Consider the following 19,850-nt stretch of genomic DNA (forward strand, 5'->3'; position numbering starts at 1 on the left):
ATAAGCTGCTTTTTTCTGTTCCAGACCCAACCCTGCACAGCTTTGTTACCTGTTTGGGTCAGAGTGATGGGCCAGTATGTTGTAGCAGCCCGTGATCAGCTTCTCATAAACACGTGCCAGGAACTCATCGGACTCTGCTGGGCCCAGGATCCTTTCCAGGGAGTTGCTGCTGATTTCTGCCACGCTCTCTGTGCTGGTCTCCAGAAGGAGGGGCAGCAGGGAATGGATCACCTGGGGTGGGTTCAGTTCATCTGACCAGCTTGAGAAGAAAAGGACACAAGTTAATTCTCTGCATGACGTGTCACAGCTCACGCCTGTTGGAAACCAGAATTCACATTAAGTGAGGCACAACTCTGGATGGAAGTCAGTGATGAAACCCTTCTTGGAAAGGTGGGCTAAAAACACTGGCCCAGCCATTTTCTCCCTCAGAAAAACAGTCACCCTTTGGAAAACTCTAGATGTTATTTTTGCACATATATAGTTACAACATCATTATACAGCCAAGAAAGTCCCACTGTCATGTATTGTGGCTTTGGGGCTTGTCTGCAGTGTCAACAACTACTTTTTGATTTCAGAGTATTTTAGACTAAGTCCTTGTGAAAAGTGAAAAGGCATTTCACTTTTCTTTACACATTAAAAACTTCACACAAGCAAATGATAACAAAACACAAATGGATTAGTTAGATCCACATTGTGTCAGTTTATATTTTTTCAAGTCCATACTTGACAAAAAAGTTTCCCTCAGGGAGTTTGACTTTTGGAGATACCACAGGAAGACAGAAAGACTGCCATTTGTTAGTTATTTGGATCTGTGAACTGGAAGGTTTAGGTCAGAACCAGCACCACGTGTGGCACAGGCAGAGCCTGAAGTCAGCGCTGGAGGACAGAGCAGAGCCCCCGGGGTGTGTGGAGCACAGAGTACAGCACCAGGCCTGACTTACACGATGAGATCCCCGGTGAGCCTGACCAGGGACAGCAGCGTGTGCTTGAGGGAGGCTGCCAGGGGCAGGCTCTGGCTGCAGAGGGTGCCCAGGTGCGCGGCCTGCACGGCGCTGATGTAGCTCTCGGCAGGGATGGTGTCGTTGGCAAAGGCGTTGCGCTGGGGAGGGACACACAAACACATCAGAGCCCTGAGCTGGGACATCAGAGGGACACACAAACACATCAGAGCCCTGAGCTGGGACATCAGAGGGACACACAAACACATCAGAGCCCTGAGCTGGGACATCAGAGGGACACACAAACACATCAGAGCCCTGAGCTGGGACACAGCCACGCACTGCCCCCATTCCCAGCAATTACAAAAATACAATTTTCCATTCCCAGCAATTCCTGCAGCTGCAGTCACACCAGATCAGGCCCTGAGCCTGGACTCACCCATGAGCCGATGTTGGGGAACTCGTTGGTGTGGATGTTATTCCAGGATTCACACAGGGTCTGCACAGCTGATGGCAAGTTCTGGACAAGGGCTGGGCCTGCAGTTACACAGAACAATCAGGCACTGAATAAATTCATAGGTCTACAAGTCAAAATCATCCCTAAGAGCAACCCAGCTTCTTTCACTTCATTAAAACTGCAGATAACATGGCACAAACACTAATTCACAGCAGTCTTCAGCATACAAACATGTCAGAGTTCCCCTTGTTATTCCCATGCCAATATGGCTATAAAAACACTTCACTAATCCAGAGGAGCCCCCAAGATAATGATCCTTTCCAGGCTTGCCCAACTGTTTCAGTTGGTAGGATACTGAAGAGACTTTGCAGTGTGCTGCTGGCAGCACAACTCCATTGCTTGAACAGTGACACAGATCTGTGCTGCTGGCAGCACAACTCCATTGTTTGAACAGTGACAGAGATCTGTGCTGCTGGCAGCACAACTCCCCTGTTTGAACAGTGACAGAGATCTGTGCTGCTGGCAGCACAACTCCCCTGTTTGAACAGTGACGGAGATCTGTGCTGCTGGCAGCACAACTCCCCTGTTTGAACAGTGACGGAGATCCCTTTGAAACTGGAAGCACTGTGGAAGATTCCCCCCTGGCGGGAGCACCCTGAGGCCAGCCCTGCCCTGCCCTCACCCAGGCTGTTGGACTTGCAGCGGCCGGAGCCGATGGCCAGGACGGCGGCGTAGCCCCGCAGCTTCTCCTCGGAGGGTTTGGTGTCCGGGGAGCCCTCCTCCGGCAGGCTCCGCAGCAGGTACGACCTGCAGGCACAGGGGGATTTACCTCAGCATCCAGCTCTGCTGCTCACAGCTCAGCGTGTCAGTGAGTGACAGATAAAACACAAACTTCTGAAGCTCTGCCCCACACCTCTAAGGGAGTTCTGGGCTTTTATCCCCTCTAAGCTACTTAGCAGGAGAAGTGCCCAAAAAGAAAAAGCTGATTTACTTTTGCTTTCTTCTACACAGGTTCTAACGAGAGTTTAGAAGAATTTAGATTTTTAATGTAAGAATTAAACCCCCCCCTTCTTTCTTGATGGTCTGACAGCCTCAGTATTATCCCAGAGAAATAACCTTAAGTAGCACTGTCCTAGAGGGTGGTTTTATCTTTGGAGGAAAAGCTGGTTTTGCAAACTTGCAAGGAAGCCTTGGCAGATCAGACTAGGAGGCTACTCAGAAACAGCAAAGTCCCAGGCATGGTTTCAGAAGCTACTTGTTATTCTTCTTTTAAAGCAATGGACCCTCTAGAGGACATAAATCGATGTCTGGACTATACTCTGCACTATAGAACTCCCAGGCACTTCTAGGAAAACAACACACCAAATGCAGAGAGAGCCCAAAGCACAGCAGGAAATTGCAGTCCTGCTGGAAATCCCAAGGACTGTACCTGGTAAACGTGGCATAAGTGTCAATGAGCTGCAGCGTAGCAGGGAGGAGGTTCTTGGTTATCTCTGAGGACTTGTGAGGATCGGTTTCTGCAGCTAACTTGGAAAAGTGCTCATCTAGAGAAACCTGGATCTTGGAGATTGCAGCATCAAGGGTGTAAATGGATTGTAAACTGGGCACTTCGTGCAGCTGCAGAATGGTTGTGCAGTCAACAGCACAGAAAGAAGAGATCTGAAAACACAGGAGATGGAACAGTAAGTGCAGATCACCCCACAGAAGCAGAGGTTGGTGTGTCCAGCTGCCCTCCCACACCTCACCTGTCGAGCAAAGTACTCCTCTGCTATTTCCACGTCGTACTTCACTGAGATGCACTTGCTGGAGGTCATTTCGATGAGAGGAGCAGCGTGCTCAGCCTTCATGCCCTGCTTGATAAGGTGATCCTACAAATGCCAAAACCCAGATCCATCACGCTTGAACAGCGCTCTGGAATTCACCAGTTCAGAAAAGACAGGCACAAGTTCCCCCAAAATTAATGCCAGGTGCTGTCCCTGTGGCTGTACCTTGATCCACACGACGTAGGAGGGGATCTGCAGGCGGGAGGACCAGCGCAGGGTGTGCAGGAGGTCACAGTCACTCATCTCGGGGGTGTTCATGGCCAAATGGTGCATGTAGCTCTTGGAGGGGGGCAGAATCCCCAGGATCCGCCACAGGATCAGGAAATAGTACTGCAGGGCACAGGCTTCCTGAAGAGAGAACAGTTGGAAAGATTAGTCCAGAAAGACTGCAGTTTCCATCATTACAGCTCCTGAAATATCCCCTCAGGGACTCCACACTCCTGTACGTGTGCCAGATCAGACGGACACATTCTGGACTGAGTTTCTGTCACATTAAACAGTAAAATAAGTAACAAAGGAGTGAGAAAAGGAAAAATTATACAATTTTCTCCTGTTGAATCATGTTCTAGCCACACCTCCTGGAATTATGAACTTATAGCAAGTCTGAAGGACATCATGAATTAAAAACTCAAGAGATGTGCAGCCACCATGAACACAATGGTTAATATGAGATTTTTAAGTTCCTCATGACTCCAAGCACAGTCCAAAATACTTTGGTTAAATACTTTGCTTGAAAATACTAAGTTTGAAAACTTGTTACTCCTCAACACAGGCAGTATGACAGCCTTACCAGTGCAGTGACATTTTTGTTCTCCCTCCTCCTGAGTGTATCAAACTGGGAGCCAGCAGCCAGTAACGAGGTGAGGGCTGCGTAGAGCTCGTCGTACTTGGTAGCCCTGGAGAACAGAACCTCACAAACCTGCAGGAGATGACAAAGCTTGCTTAGAAAAGTTCTTTAAGCATTCAGAATACCCACAGCCCAAAACTTTGCAAAATAAACTTCAGGGAGAGGTTCTGTTGGTACTGAGGATCAAGGGACTGGCGATAAGGAGCAGGCAGGAGAGAGAGCCCATAACCCTGATGGCAGCAAATTTAGTGAGGAAACAAAACCCAGGGAGAACCTGGAGCAAAGTGATGAGAAAACAATTCTAATGCCATGTGCCTTTGTCTGAAACCCAAGCATTCCTGCAAGGACTACAACAGATCTTTCCAGACTTTACACAGTGACTGCCCTGACATCCAACTAGGTGTAAGAAGGAATCCCACGTTATCTATCTGGCCACTCATCTTTTCTCCACTTAGTGAGAGATTCCTGGTTCCTCTTTTTAATCAAGTCTTTCCTTCTAGGCTGTTTTCCCTGGCACTTGGCAAACCCCCATGGCCCTCCAGGGAGTCTCTACCAGCAGTGCCATACCGTGCTGTCCAGACGGTTCAGATCATCCTCAGAAGCTTCTGGAGACAGGATGCAGTAGAACCTGGGCTGTGGAGCAGAGTCTGGAACGTGAGAACAAAAAATAACCTTCAAAGTGGCAGTTTAAACAGGCCACACCGTGTCAGATTCTCTCCTCCATCCCCACAACCCTCTGCATTGTATGAGCAGTACAGATTCCAAGCCAGCTCCATGACACATTATAGGTGCTCTAACCTGTGAGAGCCAAAGCTTTCCTACTCCCACAGTCCTGGCAAAATAAACACATGCTTATTTTTAATTACTTGTTGATACTCCTAGAAGAAAACAACCTTGAATTTTGTTTAATGAAACAATTCTTGTATTATTAGATGTGTTTTACCTATTGCAACTATGGCCATTAAAAGCAAGAAAAGCTGCTCTCATTTATTTATAAAAGTAAATCTTGGAGTAAAAAATTCCTTACATTCTCCTCCTTACCTGATGAACAGTGCTTGGTCCAGTTTTCTTCCACTTCCTTAAAGCCATGATAAAGAGGGACAGACGTTCGTCTGCTGCTGTCCTGGGACCCACTCACCCAGCCAATGGGTGGAGTCAGCAGATTATATTGTACCTGAGTTAGAAAAACCAAACAAAAACCCACCCATGGCATCCTTGCTGCTGAGCGATAGGGAGAAAATACCACCCCACAGAGAAAGAAACACAAAATACACACAGTCCTACACAAAAGACAACATTCCACCCTTCGGGGGGAAGCCCTGGACACTCCCTGATGGTTTTTATTCTGGACTGAGCAGTTTAAATCCATGGCCAAACTTCCCACAATTGGAAAAGCCAGGCACAAAGCACCATCTCATCCCATTAATAAGGACAGTGCCAAAAACCTCCATGGTGAAACACTAAAGCGGGGAAGTACAAAAGGTACTCGTGAAATAAACAGCCAAATACTCAATATTTTAAAGACATGGTAGGACAATCATCTTGTCCTTACTGGGATTTATTAGGACACCAGTCACACCAGGAATTTACACTCCAACTGAACCTGCTGCTAGGAACCAGCCACAATAATTAATCATTCCTTGGACTCCTAAGTTTGGTAACAACATCAAAACTGATTTACCCACAAGGGTCACGGAAAGAACACACCAAATGATTGCCCTTTACAGATTCCTATCAGGTGACCAATTAAATATCCAGATGTCAAAATCTCACCTGTTCAAACAGGTACACGGGGGCCTTGGAATACTGGTGGAGCAGGTAGTCAAACACCAGGAGCAGCCGTGCCACAATGAGAGGCACAGAACACTGCTGGGTCTCCATGTTTGCTGTCAGCTCCACAATGGTCTGGATACAGAGCATCATGATGGATCTGCGGCCCCTCTCCGAGAAATTGTGGAAAATGAGCAGCAGCAGCTGGAGATGCTCCACATTCAGATCTTCTGTGTCACTGGGGAGAGTCCCCTGCAAGGCGTTTTGCTTCAGGGTGCCTACAAACCTGGCAACAGGAGAGGAAGTTTGTCAAGTTAGTTTTCCTTCTAGATCCCTCTTTAAAATCTCTTTAACTGCAAGTAATTCTATTTTTCTGCTTACTGTTCTAATACTGGCAGTTTCACAAATGTTCACTACATTATGTATTGGAATGAGACCGTGTGAGCAGTAAAACCTACAGAAATCACATCAGTGGCAAATATATTTAGTGGAAAACAGGAACAATCATTCAAATGGAGAAGGGGTGATTCAAACCTGTTCCCTGAGAAAGGCTGATCATTAGAGCTTTAAACCACCTAAAGCTGTCATGGCAGAGAGGAACAACCTCAGCACCATCCTAACAGGACCTACCAGAAAGCTGCTGAAAAATGAGAGATTCTCCTTCCCTTTTTACAGGCAGCCTTGCTGCAGTTCAGCCTCCCTAACTCCTGACTGCAGGTCTCATTTCCTGGGTGAAGCATTTCCAGCACAGCAGAGTGACCCTCTGCTGCTCCCAGCACCGCACAGACCCCAGGTCAGGGAACACACACACTTGGAACGCTGGGGACGGAGAATTCCCACTTGACAGGAAACCAGAGAGGTAAGAGATGACTGATTTACAGCTCAACATGAAATGATCTCACCTTTCCCACACTTTAAGGCATTCTGGAACGTCAGGGTCTCCCTGAGTAGTGGCTTTATGCTGCCAGATCAGGAGGAGTCGGGACAGCACCGACAAACTTTGAGGGTGGATGTAGAGAGGCCAGGGACCTTCAGAAAAAGGGGCAACTCCCAGCTGCTGGAGAAGTGTGTTCTGGAACAAAACAGGGGCTTGTTGGAAAGAGGCAACTCCTGTCTGATGCTTTAATTAATTAAAAGTATGATCTGAGCACACAGGTGACAATAAACAGCAGGGCTCTCAGCTCTGCTCACACACCAATGCCTCTCCTGTCTCACATACAGGGCAGAGCTGCTGAGAGACACTCAATGCTGTCACTTTGCCACCTAAACACAAAGAAATCTCAACATCAGTGCAGAAAAAATGGCATTAATGAGCTTTTCTCATTCCCTGCAATATCAGAGCAGGAGAGACTATGCTACTGTGTTCAGTATCTGTGAATCTGCAAGAAGAGCCCTTTGACTGATCACAGCAATATTGGCTTCTTTTCAAAGGTAGTAAAAAGGCAGACTGATGAAAGGCCCACCTGCTTTTAAAAATTAACAAACAACAGAGTTTTAAATACAGTAGAAAACAGTCCACTAAGTACAGGGGTTGAATTCAGTGCTGGGTGAAGCAGGTTTGTAACCTCCATGACAGGGTTAAGTCAGGTCAGGCCATGACCCAAAAAAGAAACCCAGAGGCTACAAAGCTAGGACTCTAAAGCAAAAGGATTAACTTGATTCTCTTCTGAGAAATTCTAAGGCCTTTTGGCATCAGTCCTGACAGCAGAGCAAATCTGGAGGAATGTCTCTTGATAAACTCATGCATAGAAGCAACTCCCCAAGACAAAATACACAAACTCATTTCCTTCTCAGCTTTCATCACCCTCAAAGGCCAGTGGATTAGTCTGAATTCCAGATGTTAATACACTGTGCAGGATGTTTTGTGCTGGATGACTGCAAAGGTCATTCAAATAATAGGACTCAAAATATTCCAACCTCTTTTTGCAGAACATACTCAGGGCCAAATGGAACAACCAACACACTACCCAAGGTGTGGAGAGCCCATATAGAGGCACAAACAGACACCAACACTTCTTCGTTTTATTTATGCATTCAACCCCAGCTCACCTGCAGGGCAGGGGACTGAAGATCTGAGGTCACCAAGGAATGGTTGAAGTGATACAGAGCAGCAGCAAACTCCTCATCTGACGTGCCTGTAAGACAGGGGTCCAAAGCCACTCACTACCTTTGCTCTCCAGCATTTAAAACTTTGACACGAAACTAGAACAAAGAGACACCTCTGAGCTGTACAGCCCTGCCAGAGAGGTTTGCTCACTCACCCTTCAGGCCATCCTTGTCCACCTCCTTGATGATGCTTGCCAGCGTGGCCATGTGCTGCTCCGACAGGGACACGCTCAGGTAGTTGCGGATGAAGTTATTCCTGGAGTTCAGCATAGAAGAAGTGATAAAGTTCAAAATGTTTGAAGCTAGGCTCAAAAACTGAAAAGGAAAGAGAAACACACTATAGAAACAACAAAAGCAGAAGGACGACATTAAACAAAATCTAAACCACAAGCACAATAAAATCGAGTCCCTTAAACCTCCCCCACTTCCCTGGAGGAAAGGTGCACTCATGGCAATCCAGCTCCTTCCACTGCAGTCTGGACCAGGACTGATTCCAGAACTCTCTGAGAAGGCTGGAGACCTCCAACTTCTCCACTGCAGTATTTACTTTTGTCTTTACCCAACAGAGCTGGAGCTAAAAGCATTCTATCAGCAAGTCATGCCACTTGCAGCTCTGCCCCCATTTTCCCTCTCCCTCTGAAACTGAAAGCTCACAGCTAGCTCGCTCCCTGATTGCCCTGATACAGATACCATCTCCAGCCTCTGCTTCCCTGGCAGCAACAAATCCTGAGGGGAGGGGAAGGGAGAGGGGAGAGGGGAGGAGAGGGGAGAGGGGAGGAGAGGGGAGAGGGGAGAGGGGAGAGGGGAGAGGGGAGAGGGGAGAGGGGAGAGGGGAGAGGGGAGAGGGGAGAGGGGAGAGGGGAGAGGGGAGAGGGGAGAGGGGAGAGGGGAGAGGGGAGAGGGGAGAGGGGAGAGGGGAGAGGGGAGAGGGGAGAGGGGAGAGGGGAGAGGGGAGAGGGGAGAGGGGAGAGGGGAGAGGGGAGAGGGGAGATCCTTCTCCACAGCTAGCTCACTCTGATTGCCCTGAGCAGTGCACCAGAAGCCCGTGCCCTGTCCCTGGCAGAGCCCCCGGGCTGAGCCCGGCCGTACCAGCTCGGGGTCCTTGCGGCTGGCCAGGATGTTGCCGTTCTCCCCAGCGCTCTGCTTGTTGGGGCTCTTCACCCTCGGCGAGCTCTCCAGGGGAGGGGGCGGAGGGGGTGGTGGGGGAGCCACCTTCTCTTTGCTGGGAGAGATTGTCTCTTCAAACCACTGGCCCAGGATCGGCTCGCTGTCGTCATCTAGCACACGGGGCAGAACAACAAACCCTCCTGTTAGAAGCAAGTACCTCACAAAACTACCCAGCCTGAGAAAGGTCTAAAGCAGAACTTCAGTGAGCAGCCTTAAGGTGTCTGCTATCCTCATTTCTTCTGTCCAAATCACAAGGCAAAGCCTTTTCACAGAGGTCCACCAGGAATTTACACAAAGAAATTGTTTCCACTCTCCTCTTAAGCAAACACTGTGAAATCCCAGCCACTCAGGCTTCAGTTTACACAGAAGAGTGCAGTCAGCACTATTTCTGCCACACAGACATTACCCACTGCTCTGTATTTTCAGTGTTCCAAGTCATAGTCTGAGAAGGCAACAGCACAGCAGCCAGGCCTCCATTAAATGTGAAAAGCAGTGTGAGAGCCTGAGCTGCTGCACGCTGTGTTACCTTGGCTGCTGTCCTCCTCAGTGCTGCTGAAGTCATCCTCGTAGTAAGTGTTGGAGTCAGTGGAGGCACTGGCATCACTGCTTATGGAGCCCTTCCTCTGGCGCTGCAGGACACAGGCCTGCAGAGCAGCAGGACCAGGAAAGCGTTAGGATTATGGAAGATAACAACTTGAAAATAAGAGTAACTTTCTCATGTCTTTTAATTTTCTTCTAGCAAATTTGTCTCAACTAGTTTATTAACAGTTTTTCAAGGCTTAAGTTGTACTAAAAATTACACAGGATGGTTGAAAAGAAACAATCTATGTCAAGCTTGTAAACAACACTTGAAATAAGTTCTAATATAAAATCATCTGTTACCAATGCAGCTTTTTCATCTTCCCACTGAAATCACAAATATCACTGAACTTACAAAAAAAGTGCATCTCCATTAGCACAAATTTGTCAGATTTACATCTGGGGGAAGAGAGGGAAGAGAGGGAAGAGAGGGAAGAGAGGGAAGAGAGGGAAGAGAGGGAAGAGAGGGAAGAGAGGGAAGAGAGGGAAGAGAGGGAAGAGAGGGAAGAGAGGGAAGAGAGGGAAGAGAGGGAAGAGAGGGAAGAGAGGGAAGAGAGGGAAGAGAGGGAAGAGAGGGAAGAGAGGGAAGAGAGGGAAGAGAGGGAAGAGAGGGAAGAGAGGGAAGAGAGGGAAGAGAGGGAAGAGAGGGAAGAGAGGGAAGAGAGGGAAGAGAGGGAAGAGAGGGAAGAGAGGGAAGAGAGGGAAGAGAGGAAAGCCCTGGCTGATGACTTTTGAAAGAAGAATTGTATGTTCTCAGCACAGCTCCAGTTTGTTAAGTGATGACAATCTGGAGAGGCCCAGCTCCAGAAGTTCCCTGGCTGTGTGCCAGCTCCTACCTTTCTGTAGGAAGTGGAGAGCAGAGTGAGCAGCAGATTAGTGAGTGGCACAGAGTCGATGAGCCGCTGGATCCTCTGGATGGACGTGCTCTGGGCCATGATATCCAGCACTGCTGGAGGACCATCGCTCTCCCAGCCCTGCAGGACAGAATTCCAAATTCAACTGAGAGAAAGAGAAATTGGTAGAAGAATTCCAAGTGTGCATCAGTGGAGAAGGCAGAATGTCTCAGGACAATGTCCGTGCTACCTGCATACCTTGTGCAGCGCCTCCACTTGCAGATCTTGGAAAAGAGATGACAGCAATTTGATGGCATGATTTGCCAGCACCACTGACAGCACCCCAAACCCTTGATGCCTGCAGAAACAGAAAGGACAGAATGTCATTTTCAGAGAGGAAATAATAAATAAATAAATATAAATAAAGTGACTGCTTTGCTAAACTGGAGACAACTTCTCCTCTTTCCAAGACTCGGGACTTGAATTGCAAATAGGGATAAAATTTCAGACCTGCAAGACCCTGCAGTAGCTGCCTGCTGGGGCTGGCTGGAGCCCTGGACAATGGCTCCTGCAGGGTGTCACCTACCCTTTCCCAGGTCCCAGCTTGGGAGACCCCACGCCCTCCTTGGTGCGAGCAATGATGTCTCTGACACGAAGAGCAGCCAAGGGATCCTTCTCCTTCCCCTTATCAGCCAAGGCCGTGGGGCTGAGGTTCAAGATGAGGAAGAGGCTGTTCAGCAAGCACCAAGCCCCGAGCAGCTGGAAGTTCTGATAATGCTATCGTGCCAAAAGTCACGGGGAAGGGGGGAGAAAAAAGCACCAAAAAGACAAAACACCATCAATCCAAATGCCAAAGTGCACAAGCACAAAAAGGGTGAAAAAGCTTCCTGAGATGGAAATCTTACCTCTCCTCCTGCACGGCGTGAATTGCTGATGGCCTGTCCAATCATTTCATAGATTTCAAGCTGCAAATAAAGCCAAAACCACGGTAAGGCACCCCACCAGACAGCAACAAAAATAAAAGCCCCAAATGCAATTGTATTTTACCCTCTACAATTAGCCACCCCTTTAACTCCTTTACCAGCAATGGCAACTTCTCAAAATCATAGCTGTGTATTGCACTGCAAACAAATAAAATCCTGTGCTTGCTGAGGAGGAAAACAATGAACATTCTGTCATTTACTTACACATTTCTGTACAATAGTAGCAGCATCGTTTTCATAATCTTCTTCTTTGGAGCTGGTGGAGCCGGTCCGGACCTGCTGGGTGCTGCCCACGTGCAGGATGGCCATGCAGGTGGCCACGCTCACACCTCAGGGAAAACAAGGGCAGGGGACACTCTTAGGGACAGCCAGGCTTGGGACAAAACGTTCCTATCTAGCACATTAGACAAGGGGTATCGAACATGTCCATCAAGTGATGGAGCAGGGGATGCTCAGTATTACAGTGAAAGATTAAAAAATCTTTAGTGCCCTCAAAAGAGTGAAGTTTTGCCCTACAGAAACACATGAGAGCAGTTAAATAGGTAATGTTTTATCAGGTAATTCAATACCATTTTTAAGACAATCTTCAGACTCGAGTGCCACATCCCCTTAAAGTCTCCCCCATACCAACTAAACACTCAGGATTTCAGTGTGCTTAAACCACTCCTGGGAAACAAGGCTGACTTGGGGCTATAACAAATTAAGTTGAAGACTAAAGTAAAAATACATTATGCTTTGAATATAAAAAGAAGGAGCAGAAATTACAGGCTGTTAAGAAAATGTTGAGTCACTCAGTCTTTTTCTTAGATCCTGACAGGAACAGTGGCAGAACATATCAGTAACAACTTCAATATTAACCCGATCACCACACTGTGCTGCAGAGCTTTAAAATCACGAGGAATAAAGGCTACCTGTGGGCTGAGCCTCCAACACGCAGGCAACAAAGCACAGCCAACAGCTCCAAAAAACTGCTCCAGACCCACTCACCTGCATAGAGACAGCTGAGAGCAAGAACAGTCACGTCCTGGAGGCGTGTGGGCGTCAGGGGCTCCAGCACGGGCAGGGACAGGGTATCCAGAGCCATGGTGACGTCGATGACCAGCGAGTGGAACCTGCGGCAGGACAGGGGTGAGGCCAGGCCCTGGCAGCACGGTGCCCTCCCCAGGCCCACGGAGCTGCCCCGGGCAGGGCTGGCACTGACCCGTTGCGCACGGCCGTGGCGTCGGCCACCGTGGCCGGCATGATGAAGAAGGAGTTGGCGGACACGGCGTCCTGGAAGCGGTTGATGTAGCGCAGGAAGTACGGCAGGTTCAGGCACACGCGCAGCAGCTTCTCGGAGCCACCTGCCAACCACAGCAGCGGGGCCATCACTGCCTCAGCCCTAACGGGGCTCAGTAATTGACTTAATTGCTCTTGGCGGTGAGGAAATGCCATCGGAGATGAGGCAAGAGGATAAAGAGTGCTCTACAACACCAGCTGCTGTAAACAGCTGTCACAAAGCTCTGTGTCCACGCTACAGGTCCAGCTGGTGGGACCTGATGACCCTTTTGATGACTTTTCCAACCCTAACAATCCTGTGGTTCTAATCCCCATCTACTCAACAATCCATGCACCAAGGTATTTCATACTGTCCACCTAATTTATCCCTCCAAACACAAATATACTGAGCTCGCCTCTGCAATGAAAACTCTGTAAATGGCTGTCACAAAGCTCTGTGTCCACGTTACAGGTCCAGCTGGTGGGACCTGATGACCCCAAAGGTCAATCCTGTGATTCTAATCCCCATCTACTCAACAATCCATCCACCAAGGTGTTTCATACTGTCCACCTAATTTACCCCTCCAAACACAAACACACTGAGCTCGTCTCTGCAGTGAAAACTCCATTCCAGCCACAACCTCTCTTGGCAATCACCTCAGGGAACCCTTTAGGTCACAGAGTTTCTTCCCACTCATAGCTGTGAGATGTAACACTGCAGAGACATTGTTCCAGTACTTTTTTGGTCCCAAGCTAGAAAGCTGATTCTCACCAAGCTCTTGCAGGCTGGCCACGTTCTGAGCAATGAATATGCTCTTGGTCTTTGTTGCAGAGGTTTGATCTGTGGCAGCTTGATCCTCGCTCTCTCCTTCCACCTAAAGCAAGCACATACTAAATTTATCATGGAGGCACAAAAAACACAAATTATATCTCTAAGTCTCTACACAAATTGTGTGTATCAGCAGCACAACTCCAAACAGCCATGGATGTCACTGAGCGTTGCATTCCACAAGGAAACAAATCCAGTATTGCCAATATAGCACAAACAGTATTTGGTTCTTTGCCATTATCCCATGCAAGCAGGATTTATGTACTTCAGAAAGGTTCTCTTTACATCTCTATCAAGAAGTAACACTTAGAGCCCTCTGTCCCTCCCTGCACTTTGTTAATAATGTTGAAATTCAGACTGTTTCAGTTTCAAAAGTTTTTTACCTGTGTCTCTGTTGTGATTGATGGTGATGATGAGACTCTGGGGTTAAAGACTGATGTCAATTGGTTGAGGAAGTTCATCTGCACTTCCTTCTGTCTCAGCTCTGGGCTCACTGGGGAGGCCAATTCCTTCTGGTCCTCAACTGCAGGGAAAGCAATAAAGCCCATTTCAGATTTTCAGTGCCTAACCCCAGTGCTGCAGTGAAACACAGACAGCTGAAGGCCCTCCTTACCATCAGAGAGGGTTTTGACAGTCTGAGGCAGCTTGGCTGATTTCATCATGGCTGTGAAGGTGATGATCTCTGTGCGGTCCAGGCGGCTGCAGCCCGTGCACAGCCCCTTGATCAGCAGAATGAGGTGTTTCTGCAGAAAACAGACACATCAAGCTTCATTTAAACTCTCCTGGTTCCAATCCCTCCTCCCTATCGTTTACTCTAAGCAGACGGATTAAGAGCAATGCAACTTCAGCTGGTGAGGCCACTGCAACAGTTCTGAGCCACTCTGACCTCCCCTGAGGATGGAGACACATCCCTGAGTGCAGGTAATCCAGGTCACTGACACTGCCTGTGCTTCCCACGGAAAACACCTGGAAAAGTGTGTCTGCTGTGATACACACCATGACAGGAGCACTCCTCACAGGCCTTCCCTCTTCCAAATATATTTAAGCTTTTCCACAAGACAGAAATACAAGCAGGCAAGGAAACATCTTTAAAAACTCAACAGACAGCTGTGATCCAGGTTGTTGCACAAAACCAAAGCAGAGCGTAAGAAACTGGAACTGAATTAACCAAGGCTTCAGGTCACCTTTATTTCCAGTTGTGAGCAAGCTTTGATTCTGAGTACAGTATGCAGACGGAAGATTTGGCAGAGTCTACCAAAGTGTACACCTTAAATATTTTAAGGGCTTTGTTAATTTTGCTTTATGCATCCAGCATTAGAGCAGATATTTCAGCATTAGAGCCCAGAGTCCACTCCCACACTGAGGCTGGCCCAGGAGGTCCAGACCCGTGCTCACCTGTGAAACAGCACATGCTTCGTCTGGGTTCTCGAGCCGCAGCAGGGAGAATTCAATCAGGACTTTACAGGCAGCTGCCACCGACTGCAGCTGGTTTCTGGGTACTGAAAAAAAGCACATCCTTGTACTCAGAGCAAGCTTTAAAACACTCCAGTGAAAGAAGCTCCCAGTGCTGCCAATAAAGCAGGATGCTCTGCAGTGTGGGTACACACTCCATCTCTCCTGCCTAACAGATGCAATATAAACTCAGTCTCACTACAATGTAACCCAAGAAATGTCAGCAAAGTGAGGATAATTCCTTCTGCCAGACGGGAATTCAGATAGATAAAGCAGTTTCCCCAGCAACATTATTTAATGCTGACAGAAGCGCTGAAGAACATGAAACAAGTTCACAAAGCCCATTTTTTGTTGAAATTGCTAAATTATCAGCCAAAATAACAGAAAATATTTTGAGTCACGATGTTTTGATCATTAACTCCAACACAGTAACGTAACTACAGATGCCCTGAATGGTTTGGGTTGGAAGGAACCTCAAATCCCATCTAGTCCCACCCCCTGCCATGGCCAGGGACACTTTCCACTAAATCAGGTTGTCCCAAGCCCCATCTGACCCAGGCTTGGACATTTCCAGGGATGGCAGTGTTGTAACTGCTGAGGGATAATCCAAAAATCCTGAACACTGATGTCCTGGTGACACCCTAGGACAACTGATTTAAACACTTGACCAAAATTAAATCAGGTCAATGAATAAGCAGCCAAAAAGGCAACGCTGTCCAGTCGGTGGTGGCCAAATACTCCCATCAGCAACCTTCCCTTTCCATCAGAGCTGACATTTCATGGTACAAAAGCCAGCAAATGCTGGCCCTAAAGTCTGATCCAGCAAGAGGGCAAAAAACAAATACAAAAATCAACAGTTCTGATTTCCTTTTACTGCATGCAGTCATTCCACAGGAGCCAAAGAAGCAAAGGAACACTTACTGAGACCACACACAGTAGTGATGTAGTGTGTGGAGAGTGCAACGAAGGAGGAGTAAAAAGGCTCGTACTGCTTGTCGTGGTGCAGGATCTCAGACTCACTGCAACGGAGAGGGGACAGAGGTCAGGCAGACCCAGCACAGTAGCAGCACCCCCCAACAGCCCAACGTGCCCAGTGCCAGGGGCAAGGCAAGGGGACAGCTCTGGGAACACAACCCTGTGTTCCCAGGACTGAGTCCTGCAGCAGCAGCCAGATCACGGCACCAGCATCGCTGTCCACACAGGAAATGTAAGGAAATATTGTGCTGCCAGTGTTTCTCCTCCACAGCATCAACAAGTCAGGCTCTACCCGCTGCACTCCCTGCCAGAGGCTCATTAACCTTTAAGTTGTTCTCCAGTCAGCTGCCCAGAGAGCCTGGACTGTGTGTTCTGCTAACGCTGGCAGGATTTGCCAGGCCTGGAGCACAGGCATTCCCTTCCCATCATGGCACCGAGGCAACTGGAGCTTGTGCAACCCTGCAAATCAGAGGGATCAAGCCAGGCAACTGCAGAACCGCAGCAGACACAGGCACAGCACCTGTGACCAGCTGGGGAGGGCTTTGGGCAGGTGAGGCAGGGTCCCTGAGGCTTCCCAGCTACACTCACTGGCCTCAGAGATCAGCTCTTATCAGCAGAGGTGACACCTTAAAAGTGTCCCACCACGCCCCACCTGCACAGACACGGAGAACACAAAGTGCTCTGCCTCCACACCTCTCGTTTTCCCTGTGACTGCACTGAGCAATGTGCATATCTGCCTCGTAAATGATCATTTGCTTCCTTTCACGTTTTCATGCACTAAGCTGGACGAACAGATGATTAGATTCAGTTTCACTTTGCCTCTCCAAACCCAGCAGGGCTGAGTTTTCCACCTCTGGGACTGAGGTGAGTCCTGGAGGGCAGGTGGGGAGCAGAGGGCAGCCCGTGGCACAGGCTGTACCCAGATCCAACCATGACTGCACCATTCCCACTGACCTGAACAAAGCCCAGTTTATGCCCAGTCACCTTCCCTTTTTCCACCCTAAGCCATCGTTTCCAGCTGTAACAGGAGGTGCAGCTGAAACAGAAACACTTCTGGAACAGAACCATTTCTCCACAAAAATAAGCAGAAAGAAACACTCATCAGCTTTGCGGTTTGATTTCCTAGGTCTGAGGTTTATTTGTCTGCCTAAAAAGCTAAAATAGAAATAGAAAAATAGAAAATTAAGAGAGAGGCTTTACTGGAAGATATTCAACAGCCTCACAGGACCGAGTTCCAGCACCTCAGGCCTCAGCTCACCCTCTCCTGCCAGAACTGCTGTGGTGAGGAATGAGCCCAGAGACTGAACATGCAAAGCAGTCTGTGCCCTCTCTCCTTTTCAGACATTCCTTTTGCTCACCTGCCTCTCAGGCCCAGCTCCAGCCAGCAGCACTAGATGCAGGTAAGCATTGTTAAGAGAACAAATTAGAGTCATTTGGGAATAACAGAGCACAGGAGAGCTGACAGCTCCTGAATTCCTGCCCAGGTCAAGCTGTGCACCACACAGTGGCCACAGGGCACAGAGAACACCGAGGTGCAGAATCCAGCACGAGATAGGGATTGGGCAACGGGAGGTTGGAGTTTGACTGAAACACACTGCGGATGTTGTGATGATGCAGAGTGGAAGGCAGCAGCCAAGTATTCATCAATCCTTGCAAATAACCATTGAAGGAAGATAACAGCTCAGTCTGGGATGTGCCAGAGTGTTATTCTGAGTATACAGTGAGAATTAATAATGACTTTTCAGCCTCTGTACTGTGGTTTATTGCTTAGAGGGGTTTTGCTTCCCAGGGAAGCTCATTGCTCAGGCTGAGGAGAAGCCTCTGTCACTTACAAACGTTAATCAGCACCAAACCCCAGCTCCTGCCTCAGCTCTGCTCCCAACCCCGAGCAGCCCCAGGCACACCCTGCCCTGGGGCAGTGGGCACAGAGCAGCCTCCTCCTCCTGAGGCACTGCTCCAGCTGCAGCTCCCCTGTGGAAACCCCTTCCCAAAACCAGCCTGGAGTCACCTCAGACACAGAGCTCCTCTCCAGCTGCACCTGTCCAAGCCAGCATTTCCATCATTTGTGTCAAATAAGGGCCTGATTTCTGCCAATTCTGCTAACAGAGGAATACCACTAACCTGATGATGCTTACACTTACAAATGAAATACCATGGTAGTTAAAAAAATAAGTTTATTGATTTATTTCGGAAAGAATAATACTGGTGATTTCCCTGTCATTGCACCAAGTTTATTTAAGGGGAAATCCAGCCACTTTGGGGTTGGCTGACACCACCAAGAGCTGAACTTCTGCCTTCTAAAAATAACCTGAACACATAAAAGATTTTCTGTGAGAAACCTAAAAATAGATCCTTGCTCAGCACAGAAAAGCACAGCTCCAGACATGAACAAGTTGAATTTATTCCTCTGTCATTTAGTACACCACACCAAGGCATGAAACAAAAAGTACCATCCTGCAAGAGCCCAAATCCTGCCAGAGCATCAGAGACACAGCTCCAACCTCAGGCAGTGCTGCTGTCTGCAGTGGAGAACAGAACCAGCATTCCCTCCACAGGAGGAAACAGCCCAAGTGGATCCACTGGAGTGTCCTGGGACAGTTTGATGAACACTCCACTAATGAACTCCAGGCACAAGGGACAGCAGAGCTGCTCAGGGAGCAGTGACACTGGAATGGGCCCTGAAACAAAGACAGCCCCAAGAACTGCCCAGACCCATCCACACCGAGCGTGCAGCTCCTGGGGGTGCTCTGTGCGTGCGGGCACAGAACGCCTGGAATTGACTCTGAATATGAACATCCACTGTACACTCAGCCATTCCACACTAAACAAAACACCACCAGGCTTTGTTTTATCATCTTCCTCAGTGTACTGTTTATTTTGTGTTTCCTAACAACTTATTGTGGCCGGGGTTTATATCTCTAAAATTGAGCATGATGTTGTGGCATTCGCATCTCGAGTTTTAGACCATAAAACAAGCTGTAAGTTGAATTAAGTACTCTTATGCTCTGACTGAGACCTGTGTGGTTAGACAAGGCAGACTTGATTTGCTTCTGCTTTATTTCGACTTAAAATAGGAGAAGCATTGCAGTGGTAAAGACTTAGAGAGAAGACTGGTCCCCCCCGAGCCCGGTGAGACAACACTTCCCACGGCCCGACCGGGCAAACTGTGACACGCCTGGACAAAAGCAAAACCACAAGAACAGTCCCGAACCCTCCCGGCGGGCGCCTGTCCGAGGTGCTGCGGCCGGGCGAGCACCCTCAGCCCGTTATGGGGCCCGAGGGCACCTCCGACAGCTCCGGCCCCAGGACAGCGGGAAGAGCCGGGCACGGAGCTCGGGCTTTGCCCGGGCAGCCGCAGCCCCACCGCTTGCCCTGCCGGGCACCGGGCACCGAGCCCGGCCCCGGGCACCGAGCCGGGCCCCGCCTCAGCCGCCCCTCAGCCGCTCCCGCAGTGGCACCCCCAGCGCTCCCCCTGAGCGGGCGACGCCGAGGGGCGGCAGCCCCCGCCCGCGCTCCCTCACCTCTCGATGACCGAGGCGAGCAGCTGCGGCAGCTCCTTCATGTCGAAGGCCGAGTAGGACGCGGAGAGCAGCGGCCGCACGGCCACGTCCCAGCCGGGCCCGGCCGCGGCCCCCGCGCCGCCCGCCGCCATCTTGGGCTGCGCTGGGCCGGGCCCGCGGCGCGCACAGCGCCCCCTGCCGGCGGGGCGGCGACCGCGCAACGTCGCGCCGCCCCATTGGCCCGCGGCGCGGGCGCGTGCGCACTGCGTGAGTCAGCAACTTTGGCGCGCGGCGCGTGCGCGGCGCGGGGAAGGCGGGGCTGTGGCCGCGCATG

The 19,850-nt window shown here is 49.4% G+C and overlaps 1 protein-coding gene across 4 annotated transcripts in view; it reads right to left on the reverse strand.

The window, feature by feature from the left end:
* UBR4 (ubiquitin protein ligase E3 component n-recognin 4) overlaps positions 1-19,700 on the reverse strand; it is a 90,447-nt gene extending 70,747 nt beyond the window's left edge. For all 4 annotated transcript variants that reach the window (XM_063417463.1, XM_063417462.1, XM_063417461.1 and 1 more), the window contains exons 1-29: positions 19,538-19,700; positions 15,963-16,060; positions 14,985-15,088; positions 14,203-14,332; positions 13,973-14,112; positions 13,533-13,635; positions 12,705-12,846; positions 12,491-12,615; positions 11,708-11,832; positions 11,426-11,485; positions 11,107-11,297; positions 10,779-10,878; positions 10,524-10,661; positions 9,635-9,752; positions 9,031-9,218; positions 8,097-8,256; positions 7,885-7,970; positions 6,738-6,907; positions 5,839-6,121; positions 5,107-5,239; positions 4,633-4,712; positions 4,009-4,137; positions 3,384-3,566; positions 3,141-3,263; positions 2,825-3,054; positions 2,078-2,202; positions 1,378-1,475; positions 942-1,099; positions 50-259 (exon numbers count right to left, since the gene is read on the reverse strand). In XM_063417463.1, coding sequence (XP_063273533.1) covers positions 50-259; positions 942-1,099; positions 1,378-1,475; positions 2,078-2,202; positions 2,825-3,054; positions 3,141-3,263; positions 3,384-3,566; positions 4,009-4,137; positions 4,633-4,712; positions 5,107-5,239; positions 5,839-6,121; positions 6,738-6,907; positions 7,885-7,970; positions 8,097-8,256; positions 9,031-9,218; positions 9,635-9,752; positions 10,524-10,661; positions 10,779-10,878; positions 11,107-11,297; positions 11,426-11,485; positions 11,708-11,832; positions 12,491-12,615; positions 12,705-12,846; positions 13,533-13,635; positions 13,973-14,112; positions 14,203-14,332; positions 14,985-15,088; positions 15,963-16,060; positions 19,538-19,668 — 4,061 coding nt within the window. In that variant the 5' untranslated portion in view covers positions 19,669-19,700. The remainder of the gene's footprint in view (positions 1-49; positions 260-941; positions 1,100-1,377; positions 1,476-2,077; positions 2,203-2,824; positions 3,055-3,140; positions 3,264-3,383; positions 3,567-4,008; positions 4,138-4,632; positions 4,713-5,106; positions 5,240-5,838; positions 6,122-6,737; positions 6,908-7,884; positions 7,971-8,096; positions 8,257-9,030; positions 9,219-9,634; positions 9,753-10,523; positions 10,662-10,778; positions 10,879-11,106; positions 11,298-11,425; positions 11,486-11,707; positions 11,833-12,490; positions 12,616-12,704; positions 12,847-13,532; positions 13,636-13,972; positions 14,113-14,202; positions 14,333-14,984; positions 15,089-15,962; positions 16,061-19,537) is intronic.
* Positions 19,701-19,850: the final 150 nt, after the last annotated feature.

The sequence above is a fragment of the Prinia subflava genome, chromosome 21, assembly GCF_021018805.1.
Source record: "Prinia subflava isolate CZ2003 ecotype Zambia chromosome 21, Cam_Psub_1.2, whole genome shotgun sequence".
NCBI classification, from domain to species: domain Eukaryota; kingdom Metazoa; phylum Chordata; class Aves; order Passeriformes; family Cisticolidae; genus Prinia; species Prinia subflava.